The sequence below is a fragment of the Gasterosteus aculeatus genome, chromosome 4 (assembly GCF_964276395.1).
Source record: "Gasterosteus aculeatus chromosome 4, fGasAcu3.hap1.1, whole genome shotgun sequence".
Taxonomy (NCBI): domain Eukaryota; kingdom Metazoa; phylum Chordata; class Actinopteri; order Perciformes; family Gasterosteidae; genus Gasterosteus; species Gasterosteus aculeatus.
Genome location: NC_135691.1, coordinates 22,238,628 through 22,262,505, shown reverse-complemented (window position 1 = coordinate 22,262,505; position 23,878 = coordinate 22,238,628). Strand labels below are relative to the sequence as shown.

Genomic DNA, 23,878 nt, shown 5'->3' with positions numbered 1-23,878 from the left:
GAGGTGCGTCTGATCTGTTTGATATGACTGAATGGTCCGTAGCTGGTAACTTTTGGTTAACCTTTTCATGAGCGAAGACCGTTTGAACTTATAAAGTAACACATTTAGTAATTTTGAAGTGTCAGGTTGAAGTAGTAATTGTCCTCGTGTTTTTGTCATGTTTGTTTTCAGTCAATGAAAATCCTTTGGAAAAAAAATACTACTAATGGTAGTTTAATAGTTTAATAGTTGTTTTTAATGGTGTTGTTATGGGGTGAAGAGAAGCGTTTTGGTTTGAAAGGATTGCTCCTGGACTCATCGGCTCTGCTACAGTCTGCTTTCACTCAACTGCAAAGAGGAGAAAGTGTGTAGGGTTAGTTTTCAATAATGAGTCGTTGCATGCATAAAACGTACATACATGAATGTATTTCACTGAATCTCTTTGATTTTTTTGAATTTAGGCTCTTAAAATACCCCATGCTTCTCTAACAACAAAGGCTTAGTGACCTTTCTGACGTTTCCTCCAGTGGCAACCTGATTCTAAACCTGACCTCTTTTCTCCATGACTGACCGTTGCTGTACTGTGTTTGCATGCATGTTTAGTTGTCTTAACAAGACGCTAGTATTTATAGCGCAGATAGCTTACCACCCAGCCTCGACTTCTGTCCTTTGATCTGTCTAGCACATGCAGCGTGGCGTCATGAAGGGTCGGGAAGAACATGGAGGTGAGGATCTCCTCATCAAAGAACCTACAGCTGTGTAATTTCTCCAGGATGCACTCTGTCAACATACGGGAAACAGGGCCGTGGCTTATTTTGTATTATTCACCTCATCCACAGTGCATGCCTTGTCACTGCAGCTAAGCTGAGACTCACCATCACAAGAGACGATGTAAACCTCCACATCTACACGGATGAACTCTTTGAGTGCCTGTGGAAAATCCAGTGAGTTTAACGTAAGAGAATGAAATAAGGCAGATGTGTGTTGACCACCTGCTTGATGTGGGTCCTTCTGCATATGGTGAACAGCGATAACACCATCTTGGGCTTTAGAAAAATACTATTTTTAAACTTTTGCAATATTTTATCGATGAAATGATTAGTTTAAAATATAGCCAGTAGATTAAAAGGAAATGACCACTAGTTTCAGGCTGTAGTCTTATTTGTTTGGGCCACACAAAAAGTTGTGTCGACTATAGCTAATAAAAACATCCCATCCTACAGGCAATGGCCACTTTCTCAGAATCACGAGGCTACTGTTGGAGCCTCCTGAATGACTGTACCGCTTTGAGTCCCTTCAGAGCAGATATGTCCAGGAAGGACACAGCAGAGAAGTCCAGGATCAGGCTGTGGAGGTCCACTCTGGGAACAGTGACGTCAACGGGAAGCTCTGCTCTCCAATCCACCCGGAAAGGAAGGTCTTTGAGGTCAGAGGGACGCTCCTGCCCGTCCACGTTCATGCCTGACCCATCAGTGGTACCAAATAACTCCTCCGGGCCTTTCTGATTGACATATGTGAGACAGTCGGCTTAGAGCTTTCTGTGGAAGAACACCTTGAAGCATTCACTGCTGCACTAGTGTATATTTGAGGTGTCACCGCAGTAACGTCATCCTCCTTTTTCTGCAACCGTTTATTGATTTTCCAGAGAGCCTTGTTCCTCTTTCTCAAAACCCTGAGAGGGTTAAACCCGACCTGGAAAACAAAGAGTTGATTCTACAAATATATTTTGTGGGATGGACAAACGGACAAAAAGTGGATGTTTGCTACATACGGTTTCTACCAGCTTGTCCCGGAAGAATTCAATATTGGCAAAGAAGATAGGCGAGGGTATCCGGAAGATTTTCACTCCCGGTATTTCAGATATCTGAGAAGGGCAGCATCACAACTATGATTCAGAGAGATGTTGCAACTTCAACTGAAACGATTCATCAGTGTTTAAGATTTTTCGTTTAACATGCTTACATGCGTGTAATCTTTACGATCTTTGTAGAGGTCGGTCCCTGGGATGTTTGCCAGGACAGAACAGCGGGGACTATAAAGACATGAAGAGATTCAAGAAATGTTGTTTAGAATCACTAAAGTTAAGCATTAGTCAAATATTGGTAGTACTTCCCCTCGTTGCAGTTATACACTCTTTCTGAAACTGTATTTACAACAGATCTTCATTGATGTGTTGTAAAATGTCATTGACTGTGGACCCCCAGCTACTTTCAATTAGGCGGCAACTTCCAATCCTGTCAAGTAAAGCCTGAAACCTGCATTCTCTCTTATCAACCAGGGGCAACATATGGTTGTATAAAAGTTTAAGAGAAAAATCTCTTGATTTATTCCTCTCATAAACCTTAATGGTCTCTAATCTCCTCACCAATCTCTAGCTTCAAGTGTTCTTATTTAGTTAGTACGGTCCATTTAGAGTCAGATGTGGACATATTTACAGGGTACATTTTAGGGCAGGGCTACATTGTGAATGACAAGTGGCTACCACAGCGGTTGTGGAGTTGTCCGTGTTCTTGTCTACAACTGAAAATATACCGTTCACAGTTAAATACAGCGTTCATATACACAAGCTAGTTGTTGCATTTTGATTTCCTAAAAATGTTTTGTTCTATATTTGAATCTATTTTCTTCCAGCCTCCTGGGTCAGTTCTCAAAGCTCCAAATCCACAAAACCAATGTGTGACGTCACTGTGGACTGTTGTCCACCTCTGAATATAGTCTATGCTCTTAGGTAGCAACTCTCCATAACTGGTTTTCCCCCTTTTCTTCCATTATCAGGACATTCTAATTATATAATTACTCGATCATATAGAGCACCGTAAAGAAGGCTGCCATTTGAGTTGCACTTATTACCAGCCTTCCACCAATCTTCGTCATCATGAACATAACAAACGCTCCAACTGTAACAAATACTAGCCAACGCATTCCCTACAGTCCACAGGGAATGCTTGTGCCAACTTTGACCTACAGAACTAAACACGTTGCAGGACTGAGAGCTAACACGAAGCTCTAAGCAACGTAGTTACACAGTGTAGTAACACAGAGCTGCTTGAATTAAAATGGATTTGCATCAGCACACAGACCCGTCTCATAAACTTGCTATCTGGCCTTTTGTTTGGTCATTGCAGACACACCTGAGGGCACTTCACTAGTTTCCATATCAATAAACCAATATCAGTTTCAACTCGTGTCCTTACAACTGAGTCCTGTAGACCACGGTGAGCAGTTCCACACCCAGACCCACCGCCAGGCCAAGATCCAGTCCCAGCAGGATGGCACCCAGGCATGTCCCCACCCACACCACCTGCAACAGATGGTACGTATGTATGGTACCGCTTAGCTTTGCCAGTAAACTATGAGACAACACTTACACATTCTGGTTTGTCTCTTATCCACAAGTATGGGATTTCTCTGAACTGCACCAGCATGCCCTTTAGGTTGACGATGACCAGGGCCCCCAGGACAGACTGGAGAGAAGGCAAATATTTAGGATATATAGGGGGAAAAAACAGCTGACTTTTAACATAAAGTTGTACATTTTACCAAACATTAAAAATGCACTACTTATTGGTATAAGCCGCTACATTACAGTGGGAAGCGGCTCCAGCAGGAAGCCAAGTGCCAAGGTTACAATCATCGCCATGGCAGCTGAGATCAGGCCTGCAATCTGCATTTGTAAAATGTTAATGTTTCATCTTCCCATGGCAATGAAATGAAAGCACCTCATATAAACTAGATTGTAACATTGCAAAATAACCACCTGTTGTGGGATAGTAAAAGTTTGTGACGCAGGAAAACGCAAAATTGCTTTTCTGACCTGTGTTTTGCCTCCCGAGCTCTCCTGCACGGCCGTCCTGGAGAGCGCTGTGCTGGCTGCAAACGACCTGAAGCTTGCGCCAAATATGTTACTAACCCCAAATGCAATGAGCTCCTGGGATGAAACATGAAACAAATGAAGTCATGAAGTCAAAACATGAAGTCAAATTAAAAAAAGTTAACCTTTTTTTAATTTGACTTAATGATTCTTTTTCACCTACTTTTCATCATGCGGCACAGAAAAATGATTCAACGCAATTATAGATCTTAAAGAGCAGAAATACGAGGAGTGTTATTCTCAGTGTTTATATATATAATTGCTCACCTGGTTCCCATCAATCGTGTAATCATGTTTGATAGAGTAGACTTTGGCCACAGAGAAGGCAACAGCAAACCCGACTATGGCTATAGGAAAGGCCTCCACAGCACTTTCCTGGAAGACTTCAACGTTGGGCGCAATGGGAGATTCATATCTGCAAAATATATTGTGTATTCATATGATCTGAACAGGGTTGACCATTGCTCTGTACATCTGAAGATCAGAAACAGAGGGAAATATTATACGCTACAATTATCTGACAGCTGTGGTTACTAATTACTTTTTATATCCTGACTGTACAAAGAAAAGTGGTAAAAAACAAACAAAGAAGTATTTCTCCCTGGGTCTGAGTAACCTAAGAAACAGCAGCCTGCTTGGTTTTGAACTATGATCCAAGACGAGTAGAACAACTTACCCACTGACCATTTTGCCAACAACGTCAATATCATATCTCGTCTGGAAGTTGAACCCATAGGACACCCCACAAGCTATGACAGTCTGTGTGAGCAGGAAGTGACGATGTTAACTGACACATTAACTGCTATTCTTGGGAGAATAGTTTCTAAAATATGCACAATTTGCAATTAATAAATGAAATGCTGTAGGACTTGTATATTCCTTTAAAGGAGACATATCCGACCCGTTTGCAGGTTATGAGTACATGTTTACCTGCTTTAATGTCCATAAAAGACATTCTTTTTCTCATACTGTCCATTTGAATATACTTGTATCCACCCTCTTTCCGAAACGCTCCATTCTAACACCTCCTCCTTAAGCCCCTCCTCCCTGCTCTGATTAACATGGCTCGCCTCTGCAATAGTTCTTCTCAGGCTTCTGGCGGTTTACTCTATCGAGCTTAGATGTAACTTATAAAAGGGAGCGAAATGTGAACAGTTTACTGAATCCCGTCTCTTCTGTTAGGGTTAGACTGAAAAAAGAACGATTGTCATATTTCGCAGTTTGTGAGTTGTGGGTTGAGAGAAACTGCAGACACCCACATTAATGTGCACAAGCAGGATGAATGCTTAATGATATGTCCCCCTTCAAGGTTTCCCTCACCATGAAAACTTCAATGGGGATGGGAACAGGCAGCTTGGCTTTGTATTTGTCATTGAGCTCCTTCACGATGAACACGACCATCATGATCACTATGGACATCACCAGGTCACAGATGTTGGTGGAGGTGATCTGGTCAAAGATCTCCTTCAATGTCTGCGCAAAATAAGGCAACGCTCTTTAGTCAGCATCAAAAAGGCATTGTTAGTTTTAAAGCACATTTCAAAAGCTTAATAAAGGAAAACTGCCCATGTTTGGTTTTGAGACTAGTTTTGAGCCAAAAAAATAGGACTTTACCCCCAAAACTACCCTTGAAATATCTGTGAAAACTGGGATTCAAATTGAGCAAACTGGGACTGCTTTTGGTTGTTTAACCCCGTACAATGGCTGTAAACTGAACCGTGTATCCTTTTTTTTGATGTGAGGAAGATGATTGATAGCATTCTTGTGTATGGTAGATGAAGAAACGTCTGTCAGATGGTAAACATAATTTAGCATAAAGACTACGGAACAAAGACGATGTTAATTAGTCAATTTTTGAGGCGCTGGTAGATGCGTGGACAGTCCTCTTTCCAGCTTTATGCTGCTGGCAGTAGCTTCAAACAGCACAAACTCACAAAAATTTCAAATGATGACAAAAAAAAGTTTGTTTGATACATCCTGGACTTACATATATGATAGAGAGTGGACCGCTGATGCCTGGAACGGTCAACCCGAGCACAAACTTGAGCTGGGAGACCAGGATGTGTATGGCAGCTGCTGTGGTGAAGCCGGACACCAGAGTGTCGGACAGGTACACGACAATAAATCCCACCTGAAGAATCCCCATCGCCAGCTGCACAGGATGGAGAGAAACGAGAAAGCGGAGCTCGAAAACACTCTTGAACAAGCAGTAAGCTATGCTATGGGATCTGAGCTACCTGGAATATCCCCATAAGAAAGGTTACAGACGAGGCCACTAGGACTCTCTGCTGCTCCTGAGTCAGGTCCTCAAAGCCAGTGATGTTGGCTGGTGGTCCAACCTCTGGCACCAGGCGTGTCACCACAGCTCCCACCATGAGGCTCAGGACTGGAAAAGAGCCTGTATGGCGGATGGGTGGCGATACACCTTAAAGCTATATTACTCAATCTTACCAAGATGATAAGATCCAAGAAATGTCCCAACTTTTAGAGTGAAATTTATGAAGTTTATGAAAATTCCTCTGGTTTCAATTTCTATTGAAAAACATTTTTTTTATTGACTCAGTATTGCACAACATACCTACGGATATATGTCTTGAAGTACCAAGGAAGAAGTACGTTAGCATGGGGAAGAAGGCTGTGTAGAGGCCGTAGCTCGGGGGAAGCGAGGCCAGCAGAGAGAAGGCCAGTCCTGAGAAAGACCACACCAAAACACAGAACAAAGATTTTAGTAATATATCAAATATCTCTGCTATGCAAAGGCTTATATTTCTGTCACATGAATTTATGAATGTAAAGGTGTAAACAGAGCTTGACTGCTGGGTATACCGACCCAATATATATAAACTTTGGAGGACAAGTAACATGGGACTGGAATTTTTGTCTCTCTGAATGCAGGCGACTGGATCTCTCACCTTGCATAATGGCCACCATTCCAGTGCTGATCCCAGACACCACATCGCCCAGCAGCCACTCTCTGACGCTGTAGGTCCTCATCCAGCTGATGATGGGCAGTAGAGACACTGCTGAATTCTTGGCACGTTTCGAATCCCAGCTGGATACAACAGATATGAAAGTAGGTCTTACATCACTTTTTGAAGTAAAGGTTCCAAAAAATGTCCTTTAGACAACGTTTTACTGAAACCTCATTGATAGACGCCTACTTGGCAGAAGATTAAAATTCAAGATTCACTAAATTCAGAGACGTATGTGAATCTCTGAAGAAGCGGCGTTCTCTTACGTCAGATACTCTCTCATATGGTCCACGATGGTTTTGTGCTGCCGGTAAACTTTGTTGTGATCTTGAGCCAAGCTGTCCTCTGAGTACACGGGTCTGGCCACCGCATATTGTTTCCTCAACGTCACCATCCTCACGCTGGAGAGGCAGAGGAATGGTGGTCCAATGTCAAAGGTTCTAAAAGAAAGAGAACCTGTTCCTGAATCTTTTGTGCGGCGTTGCTGTCAGGTGTATCTGAGTGTAATCTAATCTGAGATCATCTTTTCACTTGTCACTTTTGTTCCGGCTCCCGTCAATCATTAACACAGATTTATGATTCATAGTGTTGATATGTCATCTCATATGCTTTTTGTTCTTTGTTCTTTGTTCCGTTTTTTGAGCTATGAAAAGGGACACTTTTTTTTTGTCAAAACGTCTTCGGAAAATGGAGGCAGTGAGACCACGAAATGCAGCAGAGATATTTGCGTTCTCTGCTGCATTTCATATTGGGGCTGCAGTCCATTTAATAATATCCATAGAGGAATGAACACTAGCATTTTTGGGGTAGGGCAACATTTTTCAAACACAAATGTGGTGGTGTAATCACAGCCGAGTGATGCAGAGGTTCAAGGTAAGTACAGTAGTTGTTTTGTCAGGTTTAGGGCCACAGAGAATAGCATGGTGGGTGCCATATAACGTTTATTATGTTAGGTTATATGTTATAACACTCTTATTTAGAAATGACTTTCTTCAGTATCCTGTACCTCAGATCAAGTAAGAAACATACAGGAGATATTAAAATGATTAAACAACAGAAGGTGAGTAAAAACACAAAAAGACAGAAGTTGTATGACATGGTTTCAACTTCAAGTAATAGAGCAGGAATAAGTTTCGCTCATCAGAGCGTACCAAAACATTTCTTTTAAATCGACTAAGTATTGTCAATAAAATCTGATGTAACCATCCCCACACAGTCCTGATACGTTTTTACAGGTTATTTAAACATTATATTCATTTTTCAAATCCCCCCTGACTGGTAATTTAATAATCAGCACACAATGTCATGGTGAAAGAAGCAGTAGTGAAAGTAAGCTTTCATGAAATCCTTAAGCCTAACATGTCCATTGATATTGAGGCTTTAGTAGTGCCTATTGCCAGATTCTCAACGAGGATAAAACAAACCAGCCTGTCCAGCCTTTATGTCTAGTATGAATGTAGCAGCCGTAAATTTTCGATAATGCCAATTAGAAACTAGAAACATTGAATGGAATCATTTAGAGTGGTGGAATATTTATTTCCATATTTCAGCCGCTGCACATTCAGCCTTTTTCACATTACTTTAGAGACAAGTTTGCTGGGATTTATTCTCATAATCGTGAAAATATAACTATACAAAATGTAAAATATATTGCACCTACATTTCCCACAAATCCACTATATACAGTTTAAAAAAACATAAATTCCATACATAAGTTTTTACATTACAGTAAATACTGTATATGTAAACTCAAATCATTGAATGTATAAAAACAGTATTTCGTTACTGTGTATTGTAGTTGACAAAGTGATTTGTCAAACAATTCATCTTTATTTCGTACACGGTTTGGGGATTTTCTTCTCAGAAATCCACATCTTCTTATTCGGAAGTCAGAACTTGGTTTCTGGATATGGAGCCTGAAGAAGACAGACGGAGTTATCGAACATGGCATCTGTTAAACCTTTAGGACCTGTTTATACGTGGACAGATATTTTTATAAATTAATTTCCGTCCACATAACTTTTGTGTTATAAAAGTCTGTCCGCAGAAGAACACAAAAACAACCTGCGGGCGATAAAAGTTCCCGTCAAGGATATCTAAAGTACCAGATAAGCTTGTGAGACTTGAGAGGGCTTGTTTTCATTTGGTATCGGATACTAAAGTCAACAGTAGTAAAACAACAGCTAATTATTTATTCCTACAAATGTGATATTTGTTGCCATGGCAGAAAACAGAAATGGACTCGCGGCTGTGGATAGATGAAGATTTGTAGTTGCTGCTTTGTGTCACTGTACAGTTGTTAGAACCCCTCCTTCCCACCAGGGGGTCTATGTCCTGTTTGATGTCTCTTTTCCGATTTTCCAGATGTTGATTGACAGCTGATGAGCAACACCTCAGCCAGGTGGGGTTCCAGCTGAAAGTCTCCCGTCCTGAACATTTGCCCATTCGAGTTATCTAGTCTATTGCCACAGAATGTGTCTTATTATTAAGATCTCTAACTGTGGAGCATTTGATAGTTTTCCCTGGGGCTTGTCTTACCAAAATAAAACAAATAATATAACGTAACATAAACATGATTGAAATAAATGATTCAATTGCAAATAGCACAAAGTATAGTATATGATACCCACATGTCTGTCTCTGCTCCTCAAGCTGCCTCCAGGTTGATGAACTGTCACCGTTGTTATAATCTGCACAGCAATATGAAGCATTTATTATCCTTTTCATATCTGCAGTCCTGAAGGCTCCTCTTATGTATATGCAGTATATATATATATACAGTATATATATAGTCATATGTATATAAGGAGGAACCTTTCCATTATACCGAGAAAGAAACAAACATGACACTATAATACATGTATACATATGCATATTGTGTCATGTTGTTGTCTCTCTTACCTTGTCAAAGTCAGATTTCTTTTCTGTGGACCCTGGATGTTTCTCATGGACGTACAGCATGGCGTCGTGCAGAGTCAGGAAGAACATTGATGGCTGAACTTCATCATCAAAGAAGCAACAGTCATGCAGTTTCTCCAAGATGTAAGCTACAAGAGGTCAAACGCATTTGGGTTTTATCCATGTTGTCCGTACATACATACATACATACATACATACATACATACATACATACATACATACATACATACATACATACATACTAAACCTTAAAAATATATATTTTTTCTCTGGCTGTCTCCCTTATGCTAATGCAGTAAAACAAATGTATTGTGTGTGTTGGAAGTGAAAAAAAAAAGGTTTTACTTTATATACTGTGGTTTTATACTCACGATCACAAGCCACAATGTAAACCTCAACTTCCACCCGGATCAGCTCTTTCAGCATCTGTCAAACGATAAACCAAATGAGATGCAATGAAAACATTTGAATATATAATATGGAAGTGACGTCCAGTAATAAATACTGCAATCATGATTGATAATCTCACTGTTTTCAGTCCCTTCAGAGCAGAGATGTCCAGGAAGGAAACCGCGGCAAAGTCCAGGACCAGGCTGTGGACGTCGACTCTGGGAACAATGATGTTGGCGGGAAGCTCGGCGCTCCAGTCGATCCGGGTCGGGAGGTCCTTGAAGTCAGTAGGCAGATCTAGCTCCTCCATGTTGCTCTCATCCTCCGACTCTTTGATGGGTCCACATGAGGTGTTCAGGAAGCCTTTCTGCAATGGTAGGAAGTACCGTCCTAACATTTTCTCGGTTGCCTTTGGTTCACACAGAGCTGAGACACATCGCAGTCTATGAGGGGCAAAAGACAAAAGGAATGCAAGAAGGACGAGCCACTTTGCTGCGTGGAACAGTGTTAGCTGTCGTCTAGTAAGAAAGTGAAAATACTTCTTGTAAATCTACTTCTGGTGAATCATGCGTCTTAAAACTCACTACTTATGCGAAACCAGTACTTCATCATTTTACCCAAACATGATATCAGATCAGGTATTTTCTCAAAAAAGCACTTTCATAGATTGTATAATGTTAGAGGTTACAGTTACATGTTACTCCACTAGTTTAAGGTACAAAATAAAATTCAGCAAGTCAGAATTGCTGAGACACCTCTAAGACCAGGGTAACACTAGTTAGGTATCTTTTGGTTCGACATCATCAAATGGTAAATGGTAAATGACCTGTACTTGTATAGCGCTTTTCTAGTCTTCTGACCACTCAAAGCGCTTTAACACTACATGACATCATTCACCCATTCACACCCATTCATACACTGATGACAGGAGAACCATACACAGTGACACCTGCCCATCAGTAACTAACATTCTTGGTCTTGCCCAAGGACACATCGCCATGCGGGTTAGCAGAGCCTGGGATTGAACCGACAACCCTCTGATTGGAGGACGACCGCGCTCCCCACTCACCCACAGTCAAACACAATTCATCCACCAGTTTTCATCCGAAGTTTCAATTGCTGCTAAAAAAATGAGGTCAAAACCTGAAAATTTGGTGAAAAAATAAATAAATGGTTAGCCCAGATGTAAAAGTTGGTTTGGTCAGCGGCAAGCAAAACCTTGAATAAAGTCTCCAAATCATATTCTATATATAATATAATTCTCAATTAAATGTTTGTCAAATGTTTACATCCACTCCTTGTATTAAGGATTGTACTTATTGGGGTTTATAACTGTACTTTTTAGTACTCTACTTTTATTGACCCATCTTTTTAATTCCAAGAGATGCAATAATGACCGGCAAGTCAAGGACAAGTTAAAGTGATAAACCAGACACAACACACTGCACATCACACCGTGTCCTGCTGACACATTAATCACATATGAGATAAGTTGAGGTGAACTTTGCACACTGCAAAAACGAATGCGCTCCAAATCTTTTAAACTAAATTGTTTCAGCATCAATATGTCAATCGACATATATATAATTTGAGTTGAAATGTATTTGTGTTCAAATGTATTTCAACAATGAAATAAAATGTATTCCAATGTAAAACAAGAAAAGGAAGGCAGAAGGAAGAAAGAGGCACCGAACAAAGTCAAAGTCAATACTCACTGATGTCCACTGAAGGTCTCCCTTCTTTAGAAGTTTCCGGATCCGCCTGAGTGCTTTGTTTCTCTTTCTCAACACTCTGAGGGGGTTAAATCCAACCTGAGGAACACATGGGTGTGAAATATATGCTGTGTTGCAAACTGAACTATCTAAGTAAATAGATCAATTAGCATTTTAAAAAGTTATTATTTTCATCGAATTCTGTTCTTTTATTACATCAACTATATTTGCATGGCTTCTATAAAATCAGTGTTTACAAAATGCTTTATCAGACATAGCAGGACGAACACAGGACAAGATATGGGTCCAACTCCAATAAAACAGAATAAGAAACGAAAACAAAAAACAATTAAGAAAAAACACAATCAAATTGAGAAAAATATAACTAGTGGGGACTAAAATAAAAACATATTTTGAGCTATCCAACAGATATCTAAAACTGTCAAACAAAATAGCAACAAGGCTTCTAGGGTGATCAGGACTAAAGGCAAGAATATGTGGGTGTTGTCTGCATTGCAATGACACGAGATGGTAGATTTGACCAAGTGGGAGCATGTATGGGGAAAACAATTAGATCTAAAATTGAGCCATGCAGTAGGCTGCAGTAATGTGAGAAATCACCTATGAATAAAACCAACTTAGTGCAGCACCCTTGATGCCAACCCAGGCTTTAAACCTAATTGTTAGAGTGCTGCTTCAGCATAAATATTTATTCCGACTTCTTCTTCTATTTCTTCCGTTGCACCTTTCAACTCCTTCACACTTTCAGCTATTAAAACCATTCAAATATTAAAATGTTCAATGTTCACTCATTCAGTCTGTATGCCTGTATCTCTCTATTTCTTCCCCTCTCTCTCTATCTCTTCCTCACCACCCCTCGCTTCCTCACCTTCCCTCCCTCTATCTAGCCTCCCCCTCCCCCCACCCAATCCAATAATTTCAAAATAAAAGCCCCATGGAGGGAATTCTTATTGTAAGGTTTGTGATGAGGCCTATCAATTAATAACTTCTTAGTTTGAATAACAAACGTTCTGTCTCCCAACTCCCCCTCACCCAATTCCATAATTTCAAAATAAAAGCCTCAATGATTATCTGTACCTTAACCATGAAGCTCAGAATGAAGCAGTTTCGTTGAAATACGTATTGCTTTTTCAAATACTACTACAACCACTACGAATATTACTAGTACTTCTAGTAGTGCTACTACAACTAATATTTCTACTACCATAACTAACACTGCCAGTATTTCAACTGGTATTAATGCTAAATGTACTCTTACTACTACTAGTACTAAAAATACTATTACTACTACTAGAAGTGACACTGCAACTGATAGTACTACTCGTACAACTATAGTAAAAAGTACTACCAGTATTTCTACTGGTATTAATACTACAACTACTACTAATGTTACTAATAGTAGTTACAAATACTACTATGGCTAATAGTATTAGTATTACAGCTATTTCTACTGCTATTGATACTAAACCTACTACTACCTACTAAGCTTACTACTTCTACTGCTAGTACTGCTAATACCACAATTACAACTGTAACTAATACCACCACTAATATTACTACAAACAATTTAAAACCTCTTTTTATTCATCTCAGCTTTTGTTATTTCTGTATTTCTTTAAATTCTTTTAAGCTCCTGCAACTTCTGTATTTTTTTAAAATTCTATTGAAATTCAGCTTCTCCCATTTCTGTATTTTTAACAGTTCTTTAAAATAATTTCAGCTTTTCTTATTTTTGTATTAACAGCAGTCTTTTATTATTCATTTCTGTATTTTTTCTAATTCATTTCAGCTGTTTTCATTTCTGCTTTTTCAGCAAATCTATTGGAATTCCTTTCAGCTTCTCCAATTTCTGTATTTTCAGCAATTTCAAATTAATTTCAGCTTTTCTAATATCTGTCATTTCAGCAAATGTATTAAAATTCCCTTTAACTTTCTGTATTTTCAGCTATTTTTAAAACTTCATTTCAGCTTTCAGCTTTTAGAATTCCAACGCATTTTCAGCAGGAAATGCATTTTCTAGTCTTAGCTAGAGGTTTTAGACTGAAGTTTAGGTTAAGTGCAGCCTAGACCATTCAACTTGAACCAATCGTTTTAAGAAAGAAGATGTTTTTGGATCTTTAACTGCCATTTGATCAATTTCCATTGAATCTTTTCCAATTTCCTTAAGTAAATGGAATCCCCTCTTTCCAATTCCGTCGCTTTCGGGAAAGTTTCTTTTTAACATTTGGGTGGATTCCTTCAGCCAGAGATGGGGTATTCTGTTTTTGATGTGATAGCTTCATGAAGCTAAAATGAAGATTGACAGCAGCTTAAAAACCTGCCTGAAGACCACACCACATGAATATAGTCGTCACTTTTTTACTCACAGCTTCCACCAGTTTGCTCCTGAAGAACTCAATGTTGGCAAAGAAGATTGGTGATGGTATCCTGAAGATCTTCACTCCCTCTGGCTCATATATCTGCAGAGAGTAATGAGACCTTTATTCCTGAAATTATGACCATGACCACGATGACAGTATGTTGAGTTGACAACCATTAGAAGCCTGGGACTGGTCGACTTTTCTGTTTGCTGCTGACTTTAATTGACCATTTCGGAATTCTTAAAGAAATTCTCAAATGAATAAGTACAGGACATGAATCAACCCATATTATTACACCACAGAACTATCAACGAGATTGCTTGATATACTCCACCGGTTGCTCAGCCTGAGAGCTTATCATTCACATTCAACATATCCCCGATCTGAACAGTAAACGTCTCACTTTTTATCTGATGCTGACGACTGTTGACCCCAGTGGTGCTAAAATGTCAAACTGTTACTTAAACATTAGCTGATATGACAGAATACACTCACACACAATCACTCAAACTTACATCAACATAATCTTTTCGGTCTTTGTAGATATCAGTTCCATTGATGTTGGCCAGCACACTGCAGCGGGGGCTGGCGAGGAAAATGAAGAAAAGATTTTAACTGCTCAGGAAAGAGTTTATGCATTGCATTTATCAAGTAGATACTTACAACTGAGCCCTGAGGACAACACTGATCAGCTCCACGCCGAGGCCTGCAGCCAATCCGAGATCCAGCCCTAGCAAAATGGCTGCAATGCAGGTACCCAACCACACCACCTGGAAAAAGGTTATTGGAAGAAAAAATGGTTACACAGCATCTTTTTTCATTGCTGCTAGCACGAGAAGAATGTAATAAACTTTAAAATTATCTTTGTGAGTAAGATAGTGAGTCTCTACACAGTCTGGTTTGTCCCTCCGCCACAAGTACGGGACGTCTCTGAACTGCATCAGCATGCCCTTTAGGTTGACGATGACCACAGCACCCAGCACAGACTGGTAAAATTAGGGGTCAAAAGTTAGATTTCAGCCACCGCCAACTCCAAAGACTTCACTCAATTGTTGGTTGAGCGAGTACGCTCTGAGGTTTACCTTCGGGAGCGGCTCAAGTAGGAATCCGATGGCCAGTGTGACGATCATCACTATGATAGCCGATAGTAAACCAGCCACCTGCAGACGTACAGAGCAGCTGTGTAAAACTGCAGACACGTGGTTCCTTGTACTGCAACATGTTGGTCAGAGGTTTGTTATATCTCAAAATAAAAGGACATTTTAGTACACTATCCTTACACGAACCAAATGAGAATATCAGTGGGGTATCCTAGATAGATACCTCAGAGTTAGATCATTATGAGGGAGTTTGAAAAGCTAGCCCGGCTCAGTCTGAAGCCACCAAATCACCTCTACAGCGTGCCAGATATCTAACGAGGTCAAATTTGTACTAAAGGAAAGTGTAAACAAATATATTGTGTTTTAGGAGATGTATTTTTCCCGCCTGTTTCCAGTCCCTTTGATAAGCTAAACAGCTGCTTGTTCTGGCTAACGGGTGATGTTTGCCTTAAGGGGAAGTTTACCTGGGTCTTACCACCTGTGCTTTCCTGCACTGCACTCCTGGAGAGGGCTGTACTCGCAGCAAACGACTTGAAGGAAGCTCCAAAGATGTTGCTGGCTCCAAAAGCTATCAGCTCCTACAGAAAAAACAACCTCGTCATTCAAGTTTGTATGTTAACAATTATACAATTATACTTTCCCAGCTTACTTGCATTACAGATTTGTGAGTCGTTGCATACCTGGTTTCCGTCTATAGTGTAGTCGTGTTTTACTGAATAGACTTTTGCCACGGAGAAGGCAACAGCGAAACCCACTATCGCCATGGGAAACGCCTCGACTGCTGTCTCCTGGAAGATGTGCAGGTTCGGTGCCATCGGAGGCTCGTATCTGAGAACAGATTTGATGCTGTTGTGTTGAAATGTTTCTCTACTTCATTTTCAGTTCCATCTCAGATAACCTAGTTAGCTGTAGCTTTAGAGATCCATGATACTGTTTTTTACACCCTCGTTATCTATGCACTGTGATACATTGACCATGACACTGTTTGCCATAGCAGATAGTGAGAGTCCTCGTAAGAATCTAATTGTTGTCCTGATGCGGTCGCATTGATTTCAGAGAGCCATGTATTCTCTGAAATAAAATGAATGGGAATTGAGATGTTTAAAAACACACAAAAATTGTTAGAAGTTACACCTCAATTAATTGGATGTTAATGGAATGTAATTTAAAAGAAATGCGTTTAAAACCTGAAATGTAATTCTTCTATGACAACTGTGTCATTGGCATGGCTGCAAAATATAAAATGTGAAAACATAACTTTTATATAATTTGCCATAATGGATTAAACCAGCAGCCATGGCAAGTTAAACATCTCGCTCTGGGTCGATTGTCTAGTGGGGGGGGGGGGGCTTAATTATCCCTGATGGCATTGCCATGAACATAACATACAAAATCCCTTACTTTTGGACAAAATGTCTCACCCCTTTGGAATATAGCCGACAACTTCAATGCCGTATCTTGTCTTGAAGTCAAATGCGTATGAAACTCCACACGCAATGACAGTCTGGAGGAGAGAAAACACGTGTTGTGTAGATTCAAGGCATAATGAGATTACTTCGTTAACTCCCGATGAAGTCTGATGATTCCTTGAAAGCTTTTGCTTTGAAGTGTCATAAATGATCTGATACATCTGAGTAATGATTGTTAAAGACAGCACTCTTCAGGCCAATAAAAATACATGGGAGGATAAGGAGGCCCAGTGAAGCTCACCATGATAACCTCTATGGGGATGGGCACGGGCAGCTTGGATTTGAAACGGTCGTTCAGCTCCTTCACGACAAAAACCACCACCATGATTGTCAAGGAAATCACCACGTCACACACGTTGGTGGAGGTGATTTTATTGAAGATGATCTCCAGGGTCTGAAAGACGAAAAGTTTAGCAGATAAAAGCGGAATGCGATTAACAGCGATGAAGCGGGCGGCTCCGCACTCACATATATGAGCGCGAGGGGACCGCTGAGGCCTGGGACAGTCAGCCCCAACACAAACTTGAGCTGGGACACCAAGATGTGGACGGCGGCCGCCGTGGTGAAGCCAGACACCAGGGTGTCGGACAGGTACATGACAACAAACCCCACCTGCAGGATACCCATCGCTAGCTGGAGGAGAAAGAGAGGTGGTGGAGATGATGTGGTTGCTTGTGAAAAAACACATTGAGGGTTGAAACGAAGACTCAGACGCAGATAAAGTGTGTTTCACCTGCATGATACCGGCGAGGAAGGTTACAGAAGACGCCACCAACACTCTCTGTTCGTCTCTGGTGAGGCCTTCAAAGCCTGTGATGTTGTGGGGTAGACCCTCGTCAGGGACCAACCTGGTGACCACCGAGCCGATCATCAGACACAAGACTGGGAACGGACCTTCAAAGAGAGAGAAAGAGTATATGAGTAGAGTTTTAGCCTTTAGAGAGCACCTATGGCGGCGATACCCCCCCCCCCCACACACACACGCATAGCAGCCTTACCCACTGAGATGTGTCGGGATGTGCCCAGGAAAAAGTAAAGGACGACGGGGAAGAAGGCGGAGAAGAGTCCATACCAGGGAGGTAGAGAGGCCAGCAGACAGTAGGCCAGACCTGAAACATAGAACACATTCACATGACGGCTCTGATAGTTGCTATTAGCTATACGGTTACTGTGTCACCCACACTTATACTTTAAGTACCTTCAAAACTACAAACCACTTGATTTTATATACATCACTCCCAGAAAAGCACATTTCTGCTTTCTGTTTATGTGTGTAGTGAACAAGATATAATTTCCAAAATTTGGGTTGGAAGATCATTTATACACAGTGAATTTATAGAAGACGTTGTGGCTTGTTGCTTGTTGCTCATGTTTTGAACAAAATAATAAAGCACCTATTCTGAAACTAATCATTAGTTTGAATTACCATGTCTTATATAAATGCTAAAAAACATTTCCCTTGTTGGCTACTGGCAATTTATACACTTACAACATATTACACATTATGCTGTAATCTGACCTGCTGCTTAAGATAACAACACGGGAGGTTATCAAGTATTATTAGATTATACACAACAGTAAATGATAAATACTTGTGATAGGTAGGGAACTCAAAATCATACAGGATGATGTATATGACAATATATTTATATAATTTTATCATGTATTGGTTTAATTACCTCTCAGTTTTTATAGTGATGTTTACATCTGCTGGTATACACACACACACACACACACACACACACACACACACACACACACACACACACACACACACACACACACACACAGTCTTATTCTATAAAACCAAATCAACTGGGTAAAGTGAAAACCCTTAAGGCAAATCAGTTACAGCAACAGATCTCACCTCCCTTGGAATGTTCACACAGGTTGTTTTTCTTATTCTACCGAAACCAACGCTGTGTGATTGAAGATGCATTTGTCTCCTCCCTTTGGTGAGGTCATGCAGTGGGAATGAGGCCCTCTGATGGAAAACGCTTCATCTTTATTGCTCTATCTGGTTGGTCGGAATGCATTTTCGGCATTACGTGCCTCCTTTCTCTGTTTGGCTGCTTTGACCGTGACATTGCAGCTGCAGACACATACTATGCCAAGAATTTGGGTCTCTTAAACACTGTGTTGAGATCACCCATGGTTTTGTCAAAATATGATTACTGGAATCAGACTTATTGGTATTTATATGTAAAAGAGACTCCAATGAAAGGTATTGTCAACTTCCGTGTACTAGTTGTTTTCTTTAATTCCATTTATTTTGTACAGGACAAAATCACAAATATGAAATCTGCCTCAGGTGGCTTTACAATCTGTACACAAGCAACATCCTCTTTGCTGGAACGCTCACGTCAGCACAGGAAAAACTCCACCAAAACATGCCAGAAATGGGAGAATAGAATTGTATTTGAGCTGCTGAGCACACGCACACGCTCACCTTGCAGCACAGCCACCAGGCCGGTGCTGATGCCGGACACGATGTCACTGAGCAGCCACTCTTTGATGCGGTAGATCTTCATCCAGGCGATGACCGGCAGGAGAGAGAGAGCCGCGTTCTTGGCTCGTCTGGCGTCACATCTGTGCAACGGCCCGGCAGAAAGATATAGGAAATCTATGTTAAATAGGTGATGGGTGGAACGCTTATCATCTCCACAGCTCCAGGTTTTTCAACTTGGGGAGATCTTTGAAAAAACAGCCTCACTGCATTTAGAGTATCAGGTGTTCCTAAAAGTCAGTGAAGGAGGGAGTCGGTCATACTGAAAGTATAATGGAATCATCATCATTTGCAAAGACAAGAAATACAAAAGAACAGGAGAATATTGGTGAGACTGAAGGGAGGAAAGCAAGAGGGAGGGTTGGGCTAAAGTAATGCATAGTGTCACGGTGCGCACAACATGAGCCAATTTTCAAACTTTTTCTGCAACTATGACAACTAAAGAAATACATTTCTGGCATACCTACCTTACTAGATAACGTATCTCAAGAACGTCAAGTAATTTCTGCTTTACCCAGAAATTACTCCCTACATTTCTAGGAATGTCTCATGCTCTTTGTCCTTATTTATATGGTTGACCAGAGTGAGGACCATAAAGTGAGTAATTCAAAAAAACATAATTAACATTTCTTAGGTCCACACTTACATATTGTGACGTGCTGCACATTTTCTATTAGAGTAATGGGTGCAAAAGTTTGACTTTATTTTACAAAATCTCACGTAAATCGTTGTAATTTGACCTAAATCAAAAAGGTTCAAATTGAGGCACAAAAAAATAAAAAAAAATGTAGGTTTTAATACTATCAGAAGAGAAGAATAAAAATGACTGCTCAAGAACCAAGAGCAGACAACTGAAACCACTTAACTTCACTGACACTTTTCATGTTAACTTCATCTTAACCTCCATAAGGAAAAGACTTCAGGCATTGACAAAAGAAAAAGCATCGTGGCCCCTCACGTGAAGTACTGCTTGATGTGGTCCAGCGTGGTCTTGCGGTGCCTGTAGACAGTCTCATGGTCCTCGGCGAAGGACTCTTCCGAGTACAGTGGCCTGGCCACTACGTACTGCTGAGCTCCCCGTCGCATCTTCTTGCCTCTACTGCCCCCGGAGCACTGCTGCTGCCCCTCTATGTGGCCCTGACATTCAATGATTACATTAGGGTTAGGGAGACTGTCCTGTGTTGACTTTGAACATCGCTTACCAAACAGCATTAACGGGAAACAACAAAGGTCCAGGCTCCCCAAATAGGAGCAGGGCACACAAGCCAGGTCGGAACCTGCACAGTTCTGTGGAGCTTGGGGGGCTGGCCGGCTCTGTTTGAGCTCTAGAAACCAGAGCACCGGATCTGCCGACATCAGCTGGAGCCCAAAGCACACCAGCACCTCTGGAATTCAGGCTCCTTATAAAGATCCTCTGATTTCAACATTTTTCTTCTTCCCAGTAACTTTCATACCATAAACAATACGTCCCACATACCTGACGGTATCCTAAACTGTCTCCAATCCAGATTCTCCTCTCGTCCCTCCTTCCTCTTGCTGGTTCTGGAGATCAACTGGGACCTCTGACAGCTCTCCCATCCATAAAGGCCAGCTCTGTCGCTTATCACGGCTGTAATTATTGACAGCAATTATGATGAAGTCCCTGTTTCGCAGAGCGACACCTGACTTATCCTTGACCATTGTTCTTACTGATATCTGTGACCTGCAACTTTCAGTGGGGACTTTCCATCCCCAAAGATCGGAAGATATTGCACCGATGTACAGGATGGGGAGGATGTGGACAGGAACAGGAAAATCCAAGGGTTGTAATCCGAGATTTTTGTTGTCAGTGTTTGATAAGGCTCACTAATACCATGAAGTTCAGGGTCCCCATATAAAGGGTAAATGCATGAGAGGCTCTACGTGAGTCATCTAAAAACAGGACTGAGTTGTTTTTTTCTTATTTTGGAGAAACATGAAAGAAAAGATCAATGGAAAAAATAGAAGGTTGTCCTTCAAGTTAAAGGCAAAACAGACCAAACTAATGGGAGTCAGAAACTTGCGTTGTGTGTTTGGGTGGGTGGGGCCGGGTTGAAGGGGGGGGGGGCTTATTACTGGTTTCAGTACAATCTTATCAATCTGTCTACCCAGAATAAAGTGTAAGTAATGCCGGCCTCTGTTTGTCCACAATCGAGCACAGTTCAGGGCGGTTTCATGGGAGATGTGTGAACCGACTCACGTGAGTCTATCTCTTTGTTTGGGGATTGGATAATGGGGATATTCCCTTTTTGTGTTTTTGTAATGTGTGTATCTGTGCCAGTGTGTGAATTTACAAGTGCTTTATTTTCTTAATCACTGAAACAGTAACACCTGCGTCAAACCCACGGCACATCAAAATGACTATAATCAAACAGTGAGATCTGACTGGAGACTTTGAATAGACGTTGTACTATCACAACACGCTCATTGATGGAAAAAAACGTAATGATTGATATCTGATGGAATGCTGCTTAATGATCTGCTGCCATTTACACCAAGGTCAGCCACTTTCCACTTGGCATGAATTTATGATTTCCATAAGAGACCGATGGAAATAACGTGTGCGTGGGCCGAGAGACTTTGTGCAGTTACAGATTGTCAGATTGTGAGGATCTACAGTTTTGGGAGCTTGACTCTACAGGTCCTAAAATGATATCTATTTATCTCATAAATCCACATTACTGACTTTGCTTCTTCCCAACAGCTTTTGTGCTGTTTTGCCTCACAGGTTTCCGTGGATCGTGTTTCTATCTGACACCGTCCAGCTGCTATCCTTGTCAGTAGTCGCATTGCTATTCCTTTGGCCGATGCTATTACTGCTTTTGTTGTTATTAATTATCTACCATATCCACTGCTGATATTAGATATAATATATTAGTAGTTGTAATTTTTTTCAGCATTCTTCTTATTACTCTCTTTATATGAATAATATATGAATAATCTGCATGTAATGTGTTGTAGCTCATAACTGTTGTATTGAGGTGAGCAGTAACATTACGGAGCGCAGAGTAAATGAATAACATGTAATAAATGAATACATCATTAAAACCTTTTCTGTTGCCAGAACACTTTGTATGGCTCATAATTCCGTGTTGGCACTACCAAAACAATGTAACGTTATGTTTGAGAACCCCAAAAAGCATTGTGTGTGAGCATGTGGTAGACATATAAACATGTACACTTACCCTCTTTATATATACACTTAAGGGAAAGATCAAATAAATAGATTTAGGGATGTGGTAAAACATCTGCAGTATGAACAACACAGTGTACGCTGTTAGACACATTTGATGAAACAGATGGAACAGTTGAGAGAAATATACAATCCGGGGAGCCAAAAATCACGACCGAAGATGCATATTTTGGAGATGCATGATTTGAAAAGTATTCAAAAATAAATGTTCCTTCAAATAATTGTCAAAAAGCAAAATGTGTAAACTGTTAGCAACTAAACTAAACACTGTTAGCAACTAAGGCTAGACGCACAAAAGGTGTTGCTTTTATGGCACAGACTTTAAACCCTTCACGGGCAATAAATACCACCCACCTCTGGCGATTGTGTACATAGATAACAGATACAATCAAAGATTAATGACATCGAACTGATAACGAAGATCAACAGCAGAATTTGGCTCGAGACTTACAGTTCTGGATGTTCACACTTTGAACACTGATTTGTCATTAAATAATTTCAAGTCAAGAATCATTTATGCCACAATATTTTCGGTTCTACATGAAGATGCAGAGGAAAGGTAAATACTGAGCAGTTAAAATGTCCCTTTCCTGTGCAGACAGTTCAACTCATGATCAGGCATCAAAATGTCTAAAGTCGTCACTCCAATAAGCTCTTTTTTATCTTTGCAGACGCATTAGAAACAAAAGTGTTAACACCAAATCGTGCATTTACCAAGGGACAACGTTCTGATAAGGGTTTAGTGGTTTGTGTGTGTGGGTGAAACACAGATTGCCCGTAAATAATGATATTAAACATGCAGTGGCATCGCACAGTGACTCAAGCAATACTGTTTGAGGACAGAATAAACATTGTTCAACCATTAGCGGATGCCTGGACCTACAAAGACTTCCACACAGGAACAAACGCCAGGTACAAAGTTCACAGGTTTATGTGGCCCGGGAAACAAATAACAACAACAGTAAAGAACAGTTAGTTTCAAAGAAGAGCTCTGACATGAGCCTCAAATCCACATTTTATTTCACATACAATCTATTTTTAATCTAGTGAAGTGTCAGGTTGGATTACATGTTGAAAGAATTACATACAGATAGAGACGCGGCTCGATTGGTGCATTTCCAAGTAATTCATTCCAGTGATACGGTCACACTGCCATAGTGCTTTACACATATAGCTTTATCTTTAGATGTTTTAGTTTGACAGAACAGTAAGCTACCTTACCACATCTGGAAGTTGTAGTTTTTCAGAATAGAATCTGTTTTACTGTGAAAGTGGAGTCTTCTCCGTTAAAGCTCGGCAAGAGGTGTATTTCCCCAAATGCTGACTTGATCCTTTAATTTCACGAGGAGCTTGCAAAAGTATGCTTTA

General features: G+C 40.6%; 2 protein-coding genes across 2 annotated transcripts; both read right to left on the bottom strand.

The window, feature by feature from the left end:
• Positions 1-209: 209 nt before the first annotated feature.
• LOC120817497 (chloride anion exchanger) lies at positions 210-7,318 on the bottom strand. The gene is made up of 19 exons (XM_078101110.1): positions 7,089-7,318; positions 6,763-6,902; positions 6,429-6,539; positions 6,088-6,248; positions 5,838-6,002; positions 5,171-5,323; positions 4,527-4,609; positions 4,118-4,265; positions 3,794-3,907; positions 3,566-3,643; positions 3,348-3,443; positions 3,174-3,280; positions 1,942-2,011; positions 1,751-1,843; positions 1,576-1,671; positions 1,262-1,480; positions 855-909; positions 626-759; positions 210-327 (listed from the first exon to the last, which is right to left on the bottom strand). Exons 1-19 carry the CDS (start codon positions 7,214-7,216, stop codon positions 307-309), a joined length of 2,172 nt encoding a protein of 723 aa, XP_077957236.1. The 5' UTR covers positions 7,217-7,318; the 3' UTR covers positions 210-306.
• Positions 7,319-7,745: 427 nt separating this feature from the next.
• On the bottom strand, positions 7,746-20,887 carry LOC120817494 (chloride anion exchanger). Its single transcript, XM_040173780.2, has 21 exons — positions 20,777-20,887; positions 20,258-20,436; positions 19,243-19,382; positions 17,792-17,902; positions 17,527-17,687; positions 17,262-17,426; positions 17,035-17,187; positions 16,746-16,828; positions 16,005-16,152; positions 15,789-15,902; positions 15,307-15,384; positions 15,115-15,210; positions 14,888-14,994; positions 14,740-14,809; positions 14,231-14,323; positions 11,847-11,942; positions 10,271-10,498; positions 10,113-10,167; positions 9,724-9,869; positions 9,453-9,512; positions 7,746-8,738 (listed from the first exon to the last, which is right to left on the bottom strand). Exons 2-21 carry the CDS (start codon positions 20,383-20,385, stop codon positions 8,712-8,714), a joined length of 2,259 nt encoding a protein of 752 aa, XP_040029714.2. The 5' UTR covers positions 20,386-20,436; positions 20,777-20,887; the 3' UTR covers positions 7,746-8,711.
• Positions 20,888-23,878: the final 2,991 nt, after the last annotated feature.

Excerpts from the sequence above, each read along its gene's own strand:
- LOC120817494 (XM_040173780.2), bottom strand. The coding sequence starts at position 20,385 with ATGCGACGGGGAGCTCAGCAGTACGTAGTGGCCAGGCCACTGTACTCG. Across the intron at positions 16,829-17,034 it reads TCCCCATAGAGGTTATCATG|ACTGTCATTGCGTGTGGAGT; the intron begins GTGAGCTTCACT and ends TCTCTCCTCCAG. Across the intron at positions 10,499-11,846 it reads GAGACCTTCAGTGGACATCA|AAAGGCTTCCTGAACACCTC; the intron begins GTGAGTATTGAC and ends CTACCATTGCAG.
- LOC120817497 (XM_078101110.1), bottom strand. The coding sequence starts at position 7,216 with ATGGTGACGTTGAGGAAACAATATGCGGTGGCCAGACCCGTGTACTCA. Across the intron at positions 4,610-5,170 it reads TCCCCATTGAAGTTTTCATG|ACTGTCATAGCTTGTGGGGT; the intron begins GTGAGGGAAACC and ends CTGCTCACACAG. Across the intron at positions 3,644-3,793 it reads GCTCGGGAGGCAAAACACAG|ATTGCAGGCCTGATCTCAGC; the intron begins GTCAGAAAAGCA and ends TTACAAATGCAG.